Source organism: Melanostigma gelatinosum (genome assembly GCF_949748355.1).
Source record: "Melanostigma gelatinosum genome assembly, chromosome: 7".
NCBI classification, from domain to species: Eukaryota; Metazoa; Chordata; class Actinopteri; order Perciformes; family Zoarcidae; genus Melanostigma; species Melanostigma gelatinosum.
The window spans coordinates 1700524-1721075 of NC_136640.1; the positions used below are offsets into that span (position 1 = coordinate 1700524).

The 20552-nt window shown below is 48.6% G+C and overlaps 1 protein-coding gene across 6 annotated transcripts in view; it reads left to right on the plus strand.

The window, feature by feature from the left end:
- Positions 1-726: 726 nt before the first annotated feature.
- The window catches only part of nlrx1 (NLR family member X1), a 22278-nt gene continuing 2452 nt past the window's right edge, over positions 727-20552 (plus strand). The window contains exons 1-11 of one of the 6 annotated variants that reach the window (XM_079272085.1): positions 727-906; positions 1564-1612; positions 2275-2387; positions 3128-3521; positions 7477-7708; positions 9994-11158; positions 13346-13529; positions 15554-15649; positions 16203-16289; positions 19256-19507; positions 20142-20346. In XM_079272085.1, the coding sequence (XP_079128211.1) occupies positions 1596-1612; positions 2275-2387; positions 3128-3521; positions 7477-7708; positions 9994-11158; positions 13346-13529; positions 15554-15649; positions 16203-16289; positions 19256-19507; positions 20142-20346 (2745 nt within the window). In that variant the 5' untranslated portion in view covers positions 727-906; positions 1564-1595. The remainder of the gene's footprint in view (positions 907-1563; positions 1613-2274; positions 2388-3127; positions 3522-7476; positions 7709-9993; positions 11159-13345; positions 13530-15553; positions 15650-16202; positions 16290-19255; positions 19508-20141; positions 20347-20552) is intronic. The other 5 variants (XM_079272088.1, XM_079272087.1, XM_079272086.1 and 2 more) reach the window with 5 other exon arrangements.

Here is a 20552-nt window from a genome sequence, read left to right on the forward strand (position 1 = left end):
AAAATAAAAATGAAACAATTATTTTTTAATAATTATAAAAGTATAAATAAATAACATTGTTTTTAAAAAGCCATGATGGAACACACTATTTTACAGCAGGTGGCAGCATCCACCTTCACACTTATCTTGTAGTCCACCAGCAGAGGAAGACAGATGAAGTATGAAGTATGTTCTTTAGTGTCACGTTCACCACCAGTAAGAACACTTAATACTTCTGCCTGAAGTTGAGCAAGAACACAATCAAATCAAACACACCAATTAGAGAAATAAAAAACAAAATAATTTTAAATATATGTCAAATACAAACATTACAGCAGGGCTATCTCAAACTAAATTAAAGATATCAAATAAAGAAAACTACTTTTGAGCGTGCTTGTCTTTAACAAGTTTATTTTGAAATTTGATTTAGTCGCCCAACGGTGGAATTACAACTCCGGGTCGGTCACGTGACACTCCAAAAGACTAGAGTCTGTAACTCAGCGGATCATTTTTTTTTTTTTGAGGTGAATGAACTTCCCAACATGAACACAATCCCTAATTTAAATCATGAGATCCTAAAAGTTATTTTTAAAAATATCTAAAATCCAGAGTTATTTTCATTCCTCCGTTCATGTCAATGAGAACGAGGCTGGACCAGAAGGCTGGGGGGGGGCGTGGTTAAAGGAAACATTACTGCGCATGCTCCATGGGCCCGTGGGAGCTTTTCATAGGAGCTTTTCATAGGAATGAATCCAGTTCTGTGTAAAGCTCCACGGTCACGTCACAGTGTTCACCGAGTCTCAGAGAGAAAGAAAGGAACAAGAATGAGAGAAAGTATATAAGATAACGACCAATGGGCGACAAGGACGCTGAGACATTTGGGTATGCACGCTGGATTTAGCTGAGTGACATTTCAAGTGTCAATAGGTTAGTTCCTTCTTTATTTCTTTATTCGGTCTGTACAGAGCACAAATGCATAACGTTAACTTAAAGGAGGTGTGAAATGTCACGTCCTGCTCTGACTTGTTGACGTTATGTAACATATCGTTTATGACTCCATAACTGTGTGCAGACTTCCAGGAAAGTGACCTGCTCGCACTTGTAGTGTGTTTGTCCTGAATATTCTGCTCTGTCTTTAGGTGACCAGACCATTAAATAGTTTGTAAAACACTTGTTGTTACAGTGTTGTTAAACTGCATTTAAAGAGTTTCGATGTATTTAAGGAGAAATAACAAGTCAAAGTCCCTGTAGAGGCAGTAAAGAGACACACTGCAGCTTTAAGAGGAGACTAAATGTCCTTTACATGGTGTTTCTGAAACGTTATAATGGATGATAGTTATTTCAACTTTTAAAAGCTTCTATGAATTTTTCATGTTCAGTTTAAATTCTTACCAAAAACGCACTTCATGTAGTCTCTATTTCCTCTGTCTTTGCAGGTGCATTGTTACATTTTTCTTGGCTTACCTTTGCACATGAATGTGTGCACATGAATGTGTGCATGCATGAGGATATTGCTCCACAGCGCTGCTAGTGGTCAAACACTCAACGGTCACCTTTCAGCTCTTTTTCTTCTGTTTGTCACAGAAGCGGACGTACAGAGGCAGCAGAGCAGCAGCATGAGCTCACTGCACAGGTAGGTGCCACATGGTTCTGTGTGCTGGATGTGTGAACGAGCAGCTGTTTGCTGATGCATTCAACAGATGTATAAGGTGATCATGTGACATTGTGAGGGACCGAAGATGAATGATTAAGATCAAAATGTGAGGAGCTAGCGAGACGTATATGTAAATTATAACGTTATCGTGATGTGTTCACATGTCATCTGTAAAATACAGTCTTGGTGAGAAACTTGAATGAATCCAGTTGTTTGAGGATGTTTTCACTTGAGTATAAAATAGATATTAGATTATAATACATCAATAAAACTACTAATGAGTCAATCAAAGCAAATTATTTCCATACAAATACACTAATGTCTTCCCTATTCCTTTGAATGACAATAACACTTGGAGCTTCCTGTGTTCATCTCAGAGCAGTCTTAGTTGTGCGTGCATGTATAAAAGGTCAGTGCTTTGGAGGTATGTCAGCGTACCTGTCATAACCTGCACGCAGCCCAATGAACAGCAATAACTACCACGTGATGCAGATCTAGGATCAGTGTGAATAAGCCACACTGAGGGCCGTTGGCTGTTGACTGTGGGAATGAAGGAACCTTTCCAGCTCGTCTCTGTGGATTTGCATCTTGTAGAGATTTGGAGCCGACCTGCATGATGTGTCCTGTTTGTTGTTTTGCAGACAGCTGAGTCAGCTGCTCGGAGCATGGAGGAGGAAGAGGAGGGTGGAGGTTTCTCTGTACACTGCCACTGGTTTCCACTGCAGGACCTTCTGCTCCACCACCTCAGCACCAGGTGCACAAAGCTTTCTCTCACACAACCACGACCCCCAACACCCACCGGTGGGATTGAAAAGCACGTTGTATTTAAACAATCACCAAAACTACACCGTTCATAATCACAGCCAGAAGCTGTAAAAAACATCATTATCGTCAGATTTTCATCTTTCCGACGGTCCTTGAACACATTATGTATCAAGAAAGCTTCCGCCAGAAAAAGCAGCTGTAATGAAGCTTAGAATTGTGATATTTCATCAAAAACATTTTATTCTCATTATCTGTTTCGTGTGTTGTTGACATGAAAAGTGACAGTGACGTCTCTCGAGACATCTTTCTCTTCATGCCTTTATAACTGCACCATCTATAAGCGCTCTGTAAATATATTATTGAAAAAACACACATAAACTACAGAGAGCTCCGCTGCCCCGTGTGTTTCGCTGTCTCAGTCCAAAGCAAACAGAGAACTGTGGAGATATTTGCGGAATTTGACAAAAGTGTATTTGATTAGAATCACAGGCTCCGCCTTTAAATCTGCTTTTAACTTAATGTCTTCTTATTATTGTTAAAGATTCTAAAGCAACCAGTGACTTGTAGTCCTGGGTGTGACTGGACTACAAGTTAAAGACATAGTGTCTATAGAGACAGTCAAGAAACACTAAGCACACAAAATACACAATATATATACAGCAAGATAGAAGATGCAACAACAGAGATCAACCATAGAGCGTATCAGATCTCCTTTTGTGTCTCTTGCAGCAGATCCCCTTGAGATCCACAAGAAGAAGGTCTTCCTGTGGTTCAGCCACCTTCCTCAGGAGGAGAAGCAGTTTGGAGGTTACTCCAGCCCAGAGACCATGCATGTGGATCCACTGATCCTGGAGAGAGAGGCAGAGGAGAGGGCAGGATGGCTCAGGTCCCCTCTCCAGACCCAGACCCCCTCCAGCCCCTCTGTGACGGTGGAACAGCTGTTTGAGCCCAGCGATGCCTGGAGCGAGGGCCGGGGGCCCAACGTGCTGATGTACGGAGCTGTGGGAACTGGGAAAAGCACAGCGGTCCGGAAGCTGGTGCTGGACTGGTGCGCTGGCAGAACCCTGACCCAGTTCAAGTTGCTGGTTCCTTTCTCTTGTGAGGACCTCGGCCAACTGTCAAAGTAAGATGATCTCATTTTTCATCGTTGTCTTATGTCACATAACTGATATTTTGAGTTTGGAGCCGCGTTATTTTATTAATTTCCCTCAGAATGAGAGTCAATCAAGACCTACTCTCCCTCCCTCCCTCCCTCCCTCCCTACCTCCCTCCCTCCCTCCCTCCCTACCTCCCTCCCTCCCTACCTCCCTCCCTGCCTCCCTCCCTCCCTCCCTCCCTCCCTCCCTCCCTACCTCCCTCCCTGCCTCCCTCCCTGCCTCCCTCCCTCCCTCCCTCCCTACATCCCTCCCTCCCTACCTCCCTCCCTCCCTACTCTCCCTCCCTCCCTCCCTCCCTCCCTGCCTCCCTCCCTCCCTCCCTCCCTCCCTCCCTCCCTCCCTCCCTCCCTCCCTCCCTGCCTCCCTCCCTACCTCCCTCCCTACCTACCTACATCCCTCCCTCCCTACCTCCCTCCCTACCTACCTACATCCCTCCCTCCCTCCCTCCCTCCCTCCCTCCCTCCCTACCTCCCTACCTCCCTACCTCCCTCCCTCCCTCCCTACCTCCCTCCCTCCCTACCTCCCTCCCTCCCTACTCTCCCTCCCTCCCTCCCTCCCTCCCTCCCTCCCTCCCTCCCTACATCCCTCCCTCCCTACCTCCCTCCCTACCTCCCTCCCTGCCTCCCTCCCTCCCTCCCTCCCTACATCCCTCCCTCCCTACCTCCCTCCCTACCTCCCTCCCTCCCTCCCTACCTCCCTCCCTGCCTCCCTCCCTGCCTCCCTCCCTGCCTCCCTCCCTCCCTCCCTCCCTACATCCCTCCCTCCCTACCTCCCTCCCTCCCTACTCTCCCTCCCTCCCTCCCTCCCTACTCTCCCTCCCTACCTCCCTCCCTGCCTCCCTCCCTACCTCCCTCCCTACCTACCTACATCCCTCCCTCCCTCCCTACATACCTCCCTCCCTCCCTCCCTACCTCCCTCCCTACATACCTCCCTCCCTCCCTCCCTACATACCTCCCTCCCTCCCTCCCTACCTCCCTACCTACCTACCTCCCTCCCTACATACCTCCCTCCCTCCCTCCCTACATACCTCCCTCCCTACCTCCCTCCCTACATACCTCCCTCCCTCCCTCCCTACATACCTCCCTCCCTCCCTCCCTACCTCCCTACCTCCCTCCCTGCCTCCCTCCCTACCTCCCTCCCTACCTACCTACATCCCTCCCTCCCTCCCTACATACCTCCCTCCCTCCCTCCCTCCCTCCCTCCCTCCCTACATACCTCCCTCCCTCCCTCCCTACATACCTCCCTCCCTCCCTCCCTACCTCCCTACCTACCTCCCTCCCTACCTCCCTCCCTACCTACCTACCTCCCTCCCTACCTCCCTCCCTACCTCCCTCCCTCCCTCCCTCCCTCCCTACATCCCTCCCTCCCTACCTCCCTCCCTACCTCCCTCCCTGCCTCCCTCCCTCCCTCCCTCCCTCCCTACCTCCCTCCCTCCCTACCTCCCTCCCTACATCCCTCCCTCCCTACCTCCCTCCCTCCCTGCCTCCCTCCCTACCTCCCTCCCTGCCTCCCTCCCTGCCTCCCTCCCTCCCTCCCTCCCTACATCCCTCCCTCCCTACCTCCCTCCCTCCCTACTCTCCCTCCCTCCCTCCCTCCCTCCCTACCTCCCTACCTCCCTACCTCCCTACCTCCCTCCCTACATCCCTCCCTCCCTACCTCCCTCCCTCCCTACTCTCCCTCCCTCCCTCCCTACCTCCCTCCCTACCTACCTACATCCCTCCCTCCCTCCCTACCTCCCTCCCTCCCTCCCTCCCTACCTCCCTCCCTCCCTCCCTACCTCCCTCCCTCCCTCCCTCCCTACCTCCCTCCCTCCCTCCCTCCCTCCCTCCCTGCCTCCCTCCCTACCTCCCTCCCTACCTACCTACATCCCTCCCTCCCTCCCTACATACCTCCCTCCCTCCCTACCTCCCTCCCTCCCTACCTCCCTCCCTCCCTCCCTACCTCCCTCCCTCCCTCCCTCCCTACCCTCCCTCCCTGCCTCCCTCCCTACCTCCCTCCCTACCTACCTACATCCCTCCCTCCCTCCCTACATACCTCCCTCCCTCCCTCCCTACCTCCCTCCCTACCTCCCTCCCTCCCTACCTGCCTCCCTCCCTCCCTACCTCCCTCCCTCCCTACCTGCCTCCCTCCCTCCCTACCTCCCTCCCTCCCTCCCTACCTACCTCCCTCCCTACCTCCCTCCCTACCTCCCTCCCTCCCTACCTATCTCCCTCCCTACCTACCTCCCTACCTACCTCCCTACCTACCTACCTCCCTCCCTACCTCCCTCCCTACCTCCCTCCCTACCTCCCTCCCTACCTACCTACCTCCCTCCCTACCTCCCTCCCTCCCTCCCTCCCTACCTATCTCCCTCCCTACCTACCTCCCTACCTACCTACCTCCCTCCCTCCCTACCTACCTACCTCCCTCCCTACCTCCCTACCTCCCTCCCTCCCTCCCTACATCCCTCCCTACCTCCCTACCTCCCTCCCTCCCTACCTCCCTCCCTACCTACCTACCTCCCTCCCTACCTCCCTCCCTCCCTCCCTCCCTACCTATCTCCCTCCCTACCTCCCTCCCTCCCTACCTCCCTCCCTCCCTCCCTACCTCCCTCCCTCCCTCCCTCCCTCCCTGCCTCCCTCCCTCCCTCCCTCCCTACATCCCTCCCTCCCTACCTCCCTCCCTACCTCCCTCCCTGCCTCCCTCCCTCCCTCCCTCCCTACATCCCTCCCTCCCTACCTCCCTCCCTACCTCCCTCCCTACCTCCCTCCCTCCCTCCCTCCCTACCTCCCTCCCTGCCTCCCTCCCTGCCTCCCTCCCTCCCTCCCTCCCTACATCCCTCCCTCCCTACCTCCCTCCCTCCCTCCCTCCCTCCCTACCCTCCCTCCCTGCCTCCCTCCCTACCTCCCTCCCTACCTACCTACATCCCTCCCTCCCTCCCTACCTCCCTCCCTCCCTACCTCCCTCCCTCCCTCCCTACCTACCTCCCTCCCTCCCTCCCTCCCTACCCTCCCTCCCTACCTCCCTCCCTACCTACCTACATCCCTCCCTCCCTCCCTACATACCTCCCTCCCTCCCTCCCTACCTCCCTACCTCCCTCCCTCCCTACCTGCCTCCCTCCCTCCCTACCTCCCTCCCTCCCTACCTGCCTCCCTCCCTCCCTACCTCCCTCCCTCCCTACCTACCTCCCTCCCTACCTCCCTCCCTACCTCCCTCCCTCCCTCCCTCCCTACCTATCTCCCTCCCTACCTACCTCCCTACCTACCTCCCTACCTACCTACCTCCCTCCCTACCTCCCTCCCTACCTCCCTCCCTACCTCCCTCCCTACCTACCTACCTCCCTCCCTACCTCCCTCCCTCCCTCCCTCCCTACCTATCTCCCTCCCTACCTACCTCCCTACCTACCTCCCTACCTACCTACCTCCCTCCCTCCCTACCTACCTACCTCCCTCCCTACCTCCCTACCTCCCTCCCTCCCTCCCTACCTCCCTACCTCCCTCCCTCCCTACCTCCCTCCCTACCTACCTACCTCCCTCCCTACCTATCTCCCTCCCTACCTCCCTCCCTCCCTCCCTACCTCCCTCCCTCCCTCCCTACCTATCTCCCTCCCTACCTCCCTCCCTCCCTCCCTACCTCCCTCCCTACCTACCTCCCTCCCTCCCTACCTCCCTCCCTACCTCCCTCCCTACCTACCTCCCTACCGACTGTCAGGCCGACCTACCGACGGACCAGACTGACCTACCGACCCTACAGACTGACTTACCTGCCACATCTACCGACCCTACTTGCCGACCTACGGACCGGTTTGACAGTCCTACTGACCGGACCGATCTACCAACCGACCTATACCATCTACCTTACAGACCGCTGCTGCATCGCACTGCTGTAGGAACAGTGTGTTGGTGATGAAGTGCACAAAGTGATGAATCCCTTCCTCCATAGGGTGGTTTCCTTAAGGGACCTGGTGAGCAGGAAGTACCTCCACCTTAAAAAACACCCCTTGTTGAGTGGGGAGGGAAACCAGGCCAAGGACGTGCTCTTCGTCTTCAACGGGATGGAGAAGATGAATCTGGATTTCAGAATTGGAGCCACGGAGCTTTGCAGTGATCCTAATGAGGCGCTGCCTCCAGGTGTGGTGGTGGTCAACCTGCTGAGGAAATACCTCCTGCCTGAGGTAAGGGACAGCACCAGCACCAGCACCTCAGACTGCCATCTCTAACCTTTCTGAAAAGGTAACCTGGATGACTGAAGGGTAGAAAGTACCAGGTTCCCTTTCTTAAACTGAGGATGTGAGTAATGCTGCTCTCCTGGAACCTCGTCTTCCTCGGCTCCAGACCTTCATCTTAAACAGACAAGATGATAAGGCTGAGCAGGTATTTGACCTCAGCGCTCAGCACTCAACAGTTTGTGAAACTCTTTGTTGTGGACACGTTTTGTTTGGCAAGTACAGAGGATACAATACTTTAATACTCCTCCCTTCACTTTCATTTTAGGCTTTTAATGTGAAACATCTGCAGGAATGCTGAGTTTCACTGACACTGTCTTAACAAAATAGTTCAAACATTTTGTAGTTTTTGTTCCAAAATGAAGTCAACATTGATGTTCTGAACCTAACCAAATAGTTATGCTGCCTAAACATAACTAAGTTGTTTTCGATGAAGACAGAAGTTTATTTTGAAAAGACTGCGTTGAAGTAGAGAGCAAAGACTTGACCACATGTTGCTGAACGTTTGCAGGGAAACGCACGAACAATGAGGAGTATGTTACGAACCGTTGGCTGAGGACATGTTGATGAAGGTTGGGTTGACAGGATGCCTTCAGGCTCTGCTCAGTGAACACGAGTACTGCTGAAGGTACATTGTGATGCCTTCAGGCTCTGCTCAGTGAACACGAGTACTGCTGAAGGTACATTATGATGCCTTCAGGCTCTGCTCAGTGAACACGAGTACTGCTGAAGGTACATTATGATGCCTTCAGGCTCTGCTCAGTGAACACGAGTACTGCTGAAGGTACATTATGATGCCTTCAGGCTCTGCTCAGTGAACACGAGTACTGCTGAAGGTACATTATGATGCCTTCAGGCTCTGCTCAGTGAACACGAGTACTGCTGAAGGTACATTATGATGCCTTCAGGCTCTGCTCAGTGAACACGAGTACTGCTGAAGGTACATTATGATGCCTACAGGCTCTGCTCAGTGAACACGAGTACTGCTGAAGGTACATTATGATGCCTTCAGGCTCTGCTCAGTGAACACGAGTACTGCTGAAGGTACATTATGATGCCTTCAGGCTCTGCTCAGTGAACACGAGTACTGCTGAAGGTACATTATGATGCCTTCAGGCTCTGCTCAGTGAACACGAGTACTGCTGAAGGTACATTATGATGCCTTCAGGCTCTGCTCAGTGAACACGAGTACTGGCTGAAGGTACATTATGATGCCTTCAGGCTCTGCTCAGTGAACACGAGTACTGCTGAAGGTACATTATGATGCCTTCAGGCTCTGCTCAGTGAACACGAGTACTGGCTGAAGGTACATTATGATGCCTTCAGGCTCTGCTCAGTGAACACGAGTACTGGCTGAAGGTACATTATGATGCCTTCAGGCTCTGCTCAGTGAACACGAGTACTGCTGAAGGTACATTGTGATGCCTTCAGGCTCTGCTCAGTGAAAATAGATATTATATATTCGATATAAAATAGATATTAGAGATGAATTATGATGGTTAACTTCCTAACACGAGCTATAAGCTCATTATTATACAAGCTCATATATTAAAACAACAAGATGTTTTTCAATCATAGAAAATATTTACATAAAAATACAACAGTTTATATCCTATTTATTTGAATGCGGGTTTTCTGCAAATAACCAATGTAAATGACAATAACAAAGTAAAAACATAACATTTTGAATGTTTTACGGTTTATACCTACTTTGAGACGGTTGAACTTATTACCAGTTCACCCTTTCAAAAGCATTCATGTTGGAAAAATGAATAAACCTCGATATACCGTGACTATATATATCTATATATACATATATATCGTATTACGATGTCAAACGTTGCGATTTATTACCTGTTTTCACCATCTGTTTTCTCTAATTGGATAAAGTTTTCAGTCCATTTCTAATCGGCCTATAGCCAATGAACTGAAATATATATCATCACCATCAACGTTTTACTTTGTTTAAGTCATTTTAGTGGTGCTTTGCATAAAAACACACAATTCAATTGATTAAGAAATACAATATTGTAATTTAATTGATGAAAGAAACCCGGACTATATAATCGCAGTTAAGGCCAAATCGTTGAATCACGACATCTGCAATGACGAACTTGGCGTTGGTGTATCGATACAATATGGCGATGCTATGCTGTGTCGATTTTCTTCCCCTGATTCATTGAATCCTTGTTTATTTATAAAGTGTGTTACTTGGCTGCTGTATGCTTTCTCAGGCCAGCATCTTGGTGACCACCAGACTGTCTGCCCTGGACCGTATCCCCCAGAAGTATGTGAGTCGCTATGCACAGATCTGTGGCTTCAACGACCCTGACCGCCAGCGGGCCTACTTCAGCAGCCGCCTGTTGCAGCAGAGCGGAGAGACGGGCCAGAACCACGGGGCCCGCACTCTCATAGAGCTGCTGTACCTCAACCTCCAGAGAGAAAGCCAGCTGGCTGCAGCCTGCTTCCTGCCCTCCTACTGCTGGCTCACATGCGCCACCTTACACTTCCTCCATTTCACCGACGCCAAGGCGCCCATCCGCACGCTGACCGGCATTTACACCAGTTTCCTCCGGCTGAACTTTGGCGGTGAGGTGATCGGCACGGGACAGAGATCCAATGTGGCCGTTCAGGAGCACCACAGCTCTCTGATGCTGTACGTGGTCCGTACGGTTGGGGAACTCGCGTTCGACGGCGTGACGAACAAACGCACGTCGTTCTCGGAAAAGGAGCTGGAGCAGTGGATCGGAGGCGAGACCAAGACGGACGAGGAGCTCCGTCAGCTGGCCATGTTCCGGACCGACGTGCTCGACTTCTTCTTGGCTCCCAGGGTGGAAAGCGGCAAGCATTTAGAAGATCCCTGTGAGAAAGATACGACGCGGTACGTGTTTGTTGTCCCGGCTATGCAGGAGTACCTGGCGGCTCTCTACGTGGTTCTAGGAGAGAACAAATCAGCTCTGGAGAAGCTGACCACTCAGGTGTCTGCGGTCATTGGTCAGGCGAGCGAGGACGTCAACGCCCTCGTCAGCATCCTCTCGAAGTTCATCCCCCTCCGAATATTTGCCGTATTCAACCTCCTTAAGCTTTTTCCGAAGCTCTACGAGAAAATCAGCAGTCGCAACAAAAGCAGCATTGCCAGAACCATGGCGGCTGAGATGTTCCGCACCGAGGACAGCTACAACGAGGACGTCCTGGACCAGGTGGAGCAAAGCCTCCTGGGAGTCCACGGCCCACAACCGGAGCAGTGCAGTGAGAGCCAGCCGTTCGAGCTCTTCCCCATCTTCATGGGTGGACTGTTGCATTATGGCAACCGTGTCCTTCTCCAGCAACTTGGGTGCAACATTCAGAGCACCACCGTGGCCCAGATCACACAAGCCCTCAGGAAGTACCTCGTCAGAGGTAACGTATGTGTTCTCTTCAGTCCTGCTTCTACAGTGTGCTTTGTCTTTCATGTTTGAAGAGCTTGAACTGATCTTGGTTTCAAATATTACACACCCACTGACTTTAATTTGATGTTAATGATCGTCTTGTTAAAGTTAGTCAGGAACTTTTACCTGGTCCTGAACCAGTCTCAGTGTAGTCCTGAACCTCTATATGAACCAGTCTCAGTGTAGTCCTGAACCTCTATGAACCAGTCTCAGTGTAGTCCTGATCCTCTATGAACCAGTCTCAGTGTAGTCCTGATCCTCTATGAACCAGTCTCAGTGTAGTCCTGATCCTCTATGAACCAGTCTCAGTGTAGTCCTGATCCTCTATGAACCAGTCTCAGTGTAGTCCTGATCCTCTATATGAACCAGTCTCAGTGTAGTCCTGATCCTCTATGAACCAGTCTCAGTGTAGTCCTGATCCTCTATGAACCAGTCTCAGTGTAGTCCTGATCCTCTATGAACCAGTCTCAGTGTAGTCCTGATCCTCTATGAACCAGTCTCAGTGTAGTCCTGATCCTCTATATGAACCAGTCTCAGTGTAGTCCTGATCCTCTATGAACCAGTCTCAGTGTAGTCCTGATCCTCTATGAACCAGTCTCAGTGTAGTCCTGATCCTCTATGAACCAGTCTCAGTGTAGTCCTGATCCTCTATGAACCAGTCTCAGTGTAGTCCTGATCCTCTATATGAACCAGTCTCAGTGTAGTCCTGAACCTCTATGAACCAGTCTCAGTGTAGTCCTGATCCTCTATGAACCAGTCTCAGTGTAGTCCTGATCCTCTATATGAACCAGTCTCAGTGTAGTCCTGAACCTCTATGAACCAGTCTCAGTGTAGTCCTGATCCTCTATGAACCAGTCTCAGTGTAGTCCTGATCCTCTATGAACCAGTCTCAGTGTAGTCCTGATCCTCTATGAACCAGTCTCAGTGTAGTCCTGATCCTCTATATGAACCAGTCTCAGTGTAGTCCTGATCCTCTATGAACCAGTCTCAGTGTAGTCCTGATCCTCTATATGAACCAGTCTCAGTGTAGTCCTGATCCTCTATGAACCAGTCTCAGTGTAGTCCTGAACCTCTATATGAACCAGTCTCAGTGTAGTCCTGAACCTCTATGAACCAGTCTCAGTGTAGTCCTGATCCTCTATGAACCAGTCTCAGTGTAGTCCTGATCCTCTATGAACCAGTCTCAGTGTAGTCCTGATCCTCTATATGAACCAGTCTCAGTGTAGTCCTGATCCTCTATGAACCAGTCTCAGTGTAGTCCTGAACCTCTATGAACCAGTCTCAGTGTAGTCCTGATCCTCTATGAACCAGTCTCAGTGTAGTCCTGATCCTCTATGAACCAGTCTCAGTGTAGTCCTGATCCTCTATGAACCAGTCTCAGTGTAGTCCTGATCCTCTATATGAACCAGTCTCAGTGTAGTCCTGATCCTCTATGAACCAGTCTCAGTGTAGTCCTGAACCTCTATATGAACCAGTCTCAGTGTAGTCCTGAACCTCTATGAACCAGTCTCAGTGTAGTCCTGATCCTCTATGAACCAGTCTTAGTGTAGTCCTGATCCTCTATGAACCAGTCTCAGTGTAGTCCTGAACCTCTATATGAACCAGTCTCAGTGTAGTCCTGAACCTCTATGAACCAGTCTCAGTGTAGTCCTGATCCTCTATGAACCAGTCTTAGTGTAGTCCTGATCCTCTATGAACCAGTCTCAGTGTAGTCCTGATCCTCTATGAACCAGTCTCAGTGTAGTCCTGAACCTCTATGAACCAGTCTCAGTGTAGTCCTGATCCTCTATGAACCAGTCTCAGTGTAGTCCTGATCCTCTATATGAACCAGTCTCAGTGTAGTCCTGATCCTCTATCAGATGGTCTGTTTCTATAGAGTTGTTCTTGATGCTCGTCATCGGAGCCACCGGGTCGGATTCTGATGAAACCAGATGAACTCATGCAGGTTCACCAGAACCTCCTTCAGCTCAGACTCCAGCAGAGACCGGTCCACCGTGGACAGACCCAGATCCTCCAGCAGAGACCGGTCCACCGTGGACAGACCCAGATCCTCCAGCAGAGACCGGTCCACCGTGGACAGACCCTTAAAGTTCCTTATTTCGTTTTAGTTTGAGACAGAAATCTTTATGAATCTCTCTTTTCTGTTATTTAATTCTAGAGCTCAGCAAGCCACAGCCGCCAGAGGAGCTGATGGATCTACTGGTCCTTCTGTACGAGTTTCAGAACCCCAGAGTGACTGCAGAGGTTCTGGCCTCGATCAGAACCATCAACCTCACCAACATCCGTATGACACCACTCAAGTGCTTTGTACTGAGTTCTGTGCTCTCGTGCACACCTGTAAGGTATGGATTAGGGATTTACTGATAAATGTTCAGTATGTAGGTTTTAGTGTTTTATCATTTTGTGGTTTATTTCTAAATTGCTTTTTATTCACAAAGTGCATCCAAAAGAGGAAAAAGAAAATCCTTCTGGGCTGAAGATTCAACTATTGGCCTGAGTCTGAGTATAACCGGCTGAGCGTTACTCACTGAGTCTGAACGTTACTCTCAGAGTCTGAACGTTACTCAGAGTCTGAACGTTACTCACTGAGTCTGAACGTTACTCACTGAGTCTGAACGTTACTCACTGAGTCTGAACGTTACTCACTGAGTCTGAACGTTACTCACTGAGTCTGAACGTTACTCACTGAGTCTGAACGTTACTCAGAGTCTGAACGTTACTCACTGAGTCTGAACGTTACTCTCAGAGTCTGAACGTTACTCACTGAGTCTGAACGTTACTCTCAGAGTCTGAACGTTACTCTCAGAGTCTGAACGTTACTCACTGAGTCTGAACGTTACTCAGAGTCTGAACGTTACTCACTGAGTCTGAACGTTACTCACTGAGTCTGAACGTTACTCACTGAGTCTGAACGTTACTCTCAGAGTCTGAACGTTACTCACTGAGTCTGAACGTTACTCTCAGAGTCTGAACGTTACTCACTGAGTCTGAACGTTACTCAGAGTCTGAACGTTACTCACTGAGTCTGAACGTTACTCAGAGTCTGAACGTTACTCACTGAGTCTGAACGTTACTCAGAGTCTGAACGTTACTCACTGAGTCTGAACGTTACTCTCAGAGTCTGAACGTTACTCACTGAGTCTGAACGTTACTCTCAGAGTCTGAACGTTACTCACTGAGTCTGAACGTTACTCTCAGAGTCTGAACGTTACTCTCAGAGTCTGAACGTTACTCACTGAGTCTGAACGTTACTGAGAGTCTGAACGTTACTCACTGAGTCTGAACGTTACTCACTGAGTCTGAACGTTACTCACTGAGTCTGAACGTTACTCACTGAGTCTGAACGTCACTCAGAGTCTGAACGTTACTCACTGAGTCTGAACGTTACTCTCAGAGTCTGAACGTTACTCACTGAGTCTGAACGTTACTCAGAGTCTGAACGTTACTCACTGAGTCTGAACGTTACTCAGAGTCTGAACGTTACTCACTGAGTCTGAACGTTACTCACTGAGTCTGAACGTTACTCTCAGAGTCTGAACGTTACTCACTGAGTCTGAACGTTACTCTCAGAGTCTGAACGTTACTCTCAGAGTCTGAACGTTACTCTCAGAGTCTGAACGTTACTCACTGAGTCTGAACATTACTCACTGAGTCTGAACGTTACTCACTGAGTCTGAACGTTACTCTCAGAGTCTGAACGTTACTCACTGAGTCTGAACGTTACTCTCAGAGTCTGAACGTTACTCACTGAGTCTGAACATTACTCAGAGTCTGAACGTTACTCACTGAGTCTGAACGTTACTCACTGAGTCTGAACGTTACTCAGAGTCTGAACGTTACTCACTGAGTCTGAACGTTACTCAGAGTCTGAACGTTACTCACTGAGTCTGAACGTTACTCAGAGTCTGAACGTTACTCACTGAGTCTGAACGTTACTCACTGAGTCTGAACGTTACTCTCAGAGTCTGAACGTTACTCACTGAGTCTGAACGTTACTCTCAGAGTCTGAACGTTACTCTCAGAGTCTGAACGTTACTCTCAGAGTCTGAACGTTACTCACTGAGTCTGAACATTACTCACTGAGTCTGAACGTTACTCACTGAGTCTGAACGTTACTCTCAGAGTCTGAACGTTACTCACTGAGTCTGAACGTTACTCACTGAGTCTGAACGTTACTCTCAGAGTCTGAACGTTACTCACTGAGTCTGAACGTTACTCTCAGAGTCTGAACGTTACTCACTGAGTCTGAACATTACTCAGAGTCTGAACGTTACTCACTGAGTCTGAACGTTACTCACTGAGTCTGAACGTCACTCAGAGTCTGAGCGTTACTCACTGAAAGGTGCGTGTTGGTATCTTCCTGTAGCTATCACCTTGAAGAGATGGACCTGTCCTCCTGCCTCCTGACTCACGACATGCTTCAGATGCTGTGTCCGGCCTTCAGACACACACACAATCTCAAGTGAGACAATCAATAACCCTTCTGTTCTGGTTTGCAGTGAGTAACAAAGGAAAATATGTGTTTTTAGTGGATGATGCTGAACATTGTCCATGTTATACTAGTAAGAAGTTCCCGGTGTTGGTTGAACCGTACCAAAGTAAATACATAAAAAGATCAGAATCCAGATGGTTTGGTAATTCAGATCTTAATTGGTGAAGAGCTCCTATCAGGCTCTGAGTCGACCCATCTGGTTGCTGACTGTTAGCTCCTGATGTTCACTTTGAATAATACAAATCATCACAATGGTAGCAGTGGGCAACATGACTAAGGGCTGGTCCCAGGTCAGCCTGAGGCAATCAATGCTCCCTTCATGAAGGGTCTTTGTTTTAGAGACGTATTGATTCATCTTTACTGTCATAATGGAGGATGTACTTTGTGGTGCTGTGGTGTTAAACTCATAACTGCTGTTTTTAAATGCATTTTGTTGACTTTGGATGACTCCCTTGCTCGTCTAGCATGTGAATGTCGTGTTTGTGCTGTGATTGTTGTGTCTGCCTGTCTCTGTTGTCCTCAGTCTGCAGTTTAACAGCGTGGGTCCTGAGTCCTGCGTCCTCCTGAGAGATCTGCTGCTAGACCCCATGAGCGCTATTAGATCTCTACAGTAAGCCCACACCTTTATTCATGTCTTCACTTTGATCTCTCAGTGGCTCCAGGGGGAATTCATTCCATCAGCGCGATGTCTTTTCGTGTATGGAGTGACATTATTTTAACAAATGCAGCTGTGTCTGTCTGAAACAACCTGCTTCAGACTCCAGACTGTGGAAACGAAGCTCAGAGGAGATTCCCTCTCACCTCCGTCGTAGCTAACTTCAGGGTTTGAACTGTCTGGTTTAACCGCTGCTGGTAAACTAGACTCAGTAAAGCCTGACACACAAAAAAAGGAAATCTCAGCGTTCACAGAAGACACTGTACAACTTTGGTGGTGCGAAACATGACGAGCAAAATCAGCCTCCTGGTGCTTTCAGCCAGCAGAAAGCTTTTATTGTGAAGCAGCAGGAGGAAATGCTGATTTGTAAAGCTTTGTTTGAGGATAGTTTATCTTAGGGTCGCACAATGAAACGCAACTTTCGTCCCTTTTGCTTCACAAGCAAAGCAAAAGACAGAGACTAACTGTGTTCATTCAATAAAAAGAGAACATGATATCTGGACATATGCAGCACTGGGGACGAGCTTTAAACATTACAAAGAACAGAATGTCCAGTGAGCTGTCAGATGAGCAGCACACCGCCAACACGGAAGCAGTGTTGACATTTACTTTCACCAAGACATCCGAACCTAGTGAACACAACGGGCCTCATGCCAGAACATGTTATCATCTCAACTTTCTGTTACTCAAGTAAATCACTGACGAAGCAATGTGTGTTGGTACGAGTTCTTCCAGCATGAGGCCCAATACGCGTACTGATAATACAGAGTATATCTATATATATATATATATATATATATATATATATATCTATATATATATATATATATATATATATATATATATATATATATATATATATAGATCTATATATACATATATATAGTATATGCATGTATATACAGTAGTAGAATGCAGAGTCCATCCCCCTACAGCAGGCATGTCCAAAGTCCGGTCAGATTTCATACGGCCCGCAGCTTCGGTCTTATAATGTGTTCGTTATGGCTCGCTAGGTCTGTCAGAATAAATAAATCATACAAATGTAAAGCTGTAATTCCTCCTTTCACCACACGGTGGCAGCGCCGTTCTAATGCTATCCTGGCGACCCTGTGTCATGAAAATGGTGGAGAACATTTTCCCCGAGAAGAAGCAAGTGCACGCAACGCTGTGGCACGGAGAGTTGAGGACATATCGTCAGACATTCAGAGACAACTGGGGGACAGGGGAGGGGCTTTTGATGGTTTCTCATTAGCCTGCGATGAAAGCACCGATGCATCTGACACTGCACAACTACTTATTTTTTGAAGAGGAGTTGATGACAACATGAACGTGAGAGAGGAGCTGCTTGACCTCAAAAGCCTTAAAGGGCAAACCAGAGGAACAGATTCATTCGTTTCTGTTTGTGAAGCTGTTGATATGAAACGACCGTGCAGTAAAGTTTCTGGGATCGTTGCCGATGGTGCGCCTGCCATGGCTGGTGGGCGAAGTGGATTGTCCACATTGATCTGCAATAAAGTCCGCGAAGAAGCAGGTAACGCCATCAAACTTCACTGTGTCATTCACCAGCAGGCTCTCTGCGCCAAACACCTCACATCTCACGATGTTATGAAACCAGTGGCAAAGGCAGTCAATTCTATTCGCTCTGACGCTCCAACACACCGACAGGTTCAGCAGCTGTTGTGTGACATCCAGGCTGAATACGGTGACGTGATATGTCACAACGATGAGTGGCTACGTCGGGGGTCCGCACTGCAGCGATTCTTCTCTCTCAAAGAGGAAATTGGACATTTTTTGGGTGAGAAGGGACAACCAATGGAAGAACTGTCCGGTCCTGTATGGCTGGCAGATCTGGCTTTTTTGGTTGACATACCAAAGCATCTGAATGCGCTGAATGTTAATCTTCAAGGAGAAGATGCAGTGGTGAGCCAGCTATACGCTCACATCAAGTGATCCTGCACCGAGCACTTCCCAGCTTTGAAAGAGGTCATTGACACTTTCCCACAGGACAACATCGGTGCGCAAATGAAGAGTTACGCACCAGCTGTCGCATCTCTTTCTGTGGAATTGAACAAAGGCTTTCGGGACTTTGAGTTGTTGAAAAGGTTGCTGTTCTCTTCTCCGTGGACCATAATGATGCTCCTCCACAGCTGCAGCTGCAGCTCATTGAGCTGCAGTGTGACGATGAGAGGAAAAGACCAGCAGTGTTCTCTTCTTTTACCGGCAGCTGGACAAAAGCAGGTTTCCAGAAATGCGGTCATTCGCTAATGCTGAGCTGATTGGGCTCCACATATTTGTGTGAGCAAAGATTCTCAGTCATGAAGTTGAACAAGAAGCGATTGAGGTGAAGGATGAGTGACTCCCACTGCGTGACTGCTCCACTGCACCACTGCTTGGACTGATGGCACTTATGTGATTAAACTCTTGAATAAGATATGTGTTATAACTTGATGTTATGTACCTGTAGATGTGACACAAACTATTGCTTTCTGAAAGATCTTGTAAAGACAAAGGCAAAACTCACTTGTTTTAAAGGTTAATGACAACAGACCACTTTGCATTACTTCTAACTCCTGTTTAAAATGTTCATGAGGCAGATATTTAACTCATGGAAACTGAAGGTTATCTGAATGAATGAAAGGCAGAATTGTGTTTTTAGAGTTGTTCAGGTCTGCCTGAGTGTCTTGTATTTGGTCACATTGTCATTTGAAAAATAAAAAGGTAATTGTGACAATGAAAATTGTTTTATAACAGTGTGTATTTTCATGTAACTTTTGTGGTTAAAAAAATGTCAGAAGGAACTCTTGGCCCCCGGGCATCTTCACTTGATCAGATTTGGCCCTCTTTGCAAACAGCCCTGCCCTACAGTCTCTGGTAGGTCTGTTCTCAGCCGTGTCTCATTATTATTCCAACGTGCTCCTCAGACTGTGTGACAACCCTCTGCTGGAGTCTGGAGCTCGTACCCTGCTGGAGGCTCTACCTGAGAACCGGTCCCTGACCCACCTGTCCCTGATGCACACGGGTCTGGGGGACCAGGGGGCCCTGGAGCTGGCCGAGAGGCTCCAGCAGCACACGGGGCTCCTGGAGCTCAACGTGGCCTACAACAACATCGGGGACAACGCCGCGCTGGCTTTAGTGGACGCCTGCAGGGAGCACGCCGGCATCCACACCGTGCAGTAAGCAGCTCATTATTAATCCCTCAAATACCATAAAATACCATAAACACTGCTCAGAACCACGTTTTCCTTCCTGATACCGAGTCCGATACCTGAACCTGAGTTTCAGCTCATACAGAAAAGCAAATATATGTGTAATTATTATTTTTAACAGCTGTAAACTTACTACTAACTAGTTGTACAACAGATCATAAAAGCCACGGTTCAGAGTCACGGATCGGGTCAACACAACAGGATGTTATTGATCCTACGACTCGTTTTGATCAGTTCGGTTTCTTATCGATAGTCTTATCGGTTGTTTTTGGTTATTTTGTGAGAAGAAAAAAAGACGTTTAATGAAGAAAATAATCCACATTTCTTTATTATTCTTGTTTGTAAACAAATAATCTTTCTTGAGCAGCAACACAAGAAGTTGTGAAATCTTTAAAACACATTCTCAGTGATTATGTTTCATTGATGGTCCTGTTCTTGTGATCAGACTCCCGATAGCAGAACCGCTAACTCCGTACCGCATCAGCACTCCGTGTTTTACTCATTTAGAACCGGGTTTCGGGGGTCAGCCCTAACTGAAGGTGTGCTTTAATGTAAAGTCTGTGATCCATTAGTAGGTTTCTATGTTGGTGTCTTTGTGCAGCTTGTATCTGAACCCTCTCAGCGATGTGGGGAAGCAGTCCCTGTATGTCCGAGGTGTTCCCAAGAGCCAAGGAGGCCGGCGGGTCAAGGTCCTGGCTTCAGTCACCGAGGGCGCCGACATCTCGGAGTACTGGCACCCGATCCTCAGCGTGATCCAGAAGAACGCCTCGTCCTGGGACCGAGAACGTGTCATACAGCAGCTGAAGGTAAACTCAGAAACTTCAAAATAAAAGTCCTGCTCCTCTATGCAAACAGAACCATCGTTACAAACAACAAAGCAGAAATCCACTCGCATAGGTGAATACATTGATAAAGCTTTACTGCAGCAGTCAGCAAACATTTGATCATTCATGTAAAACGTGGATCCCCGTCTCTCTCTGTGTGTGAAGGTGTTCCTCAGGGACATCATCGT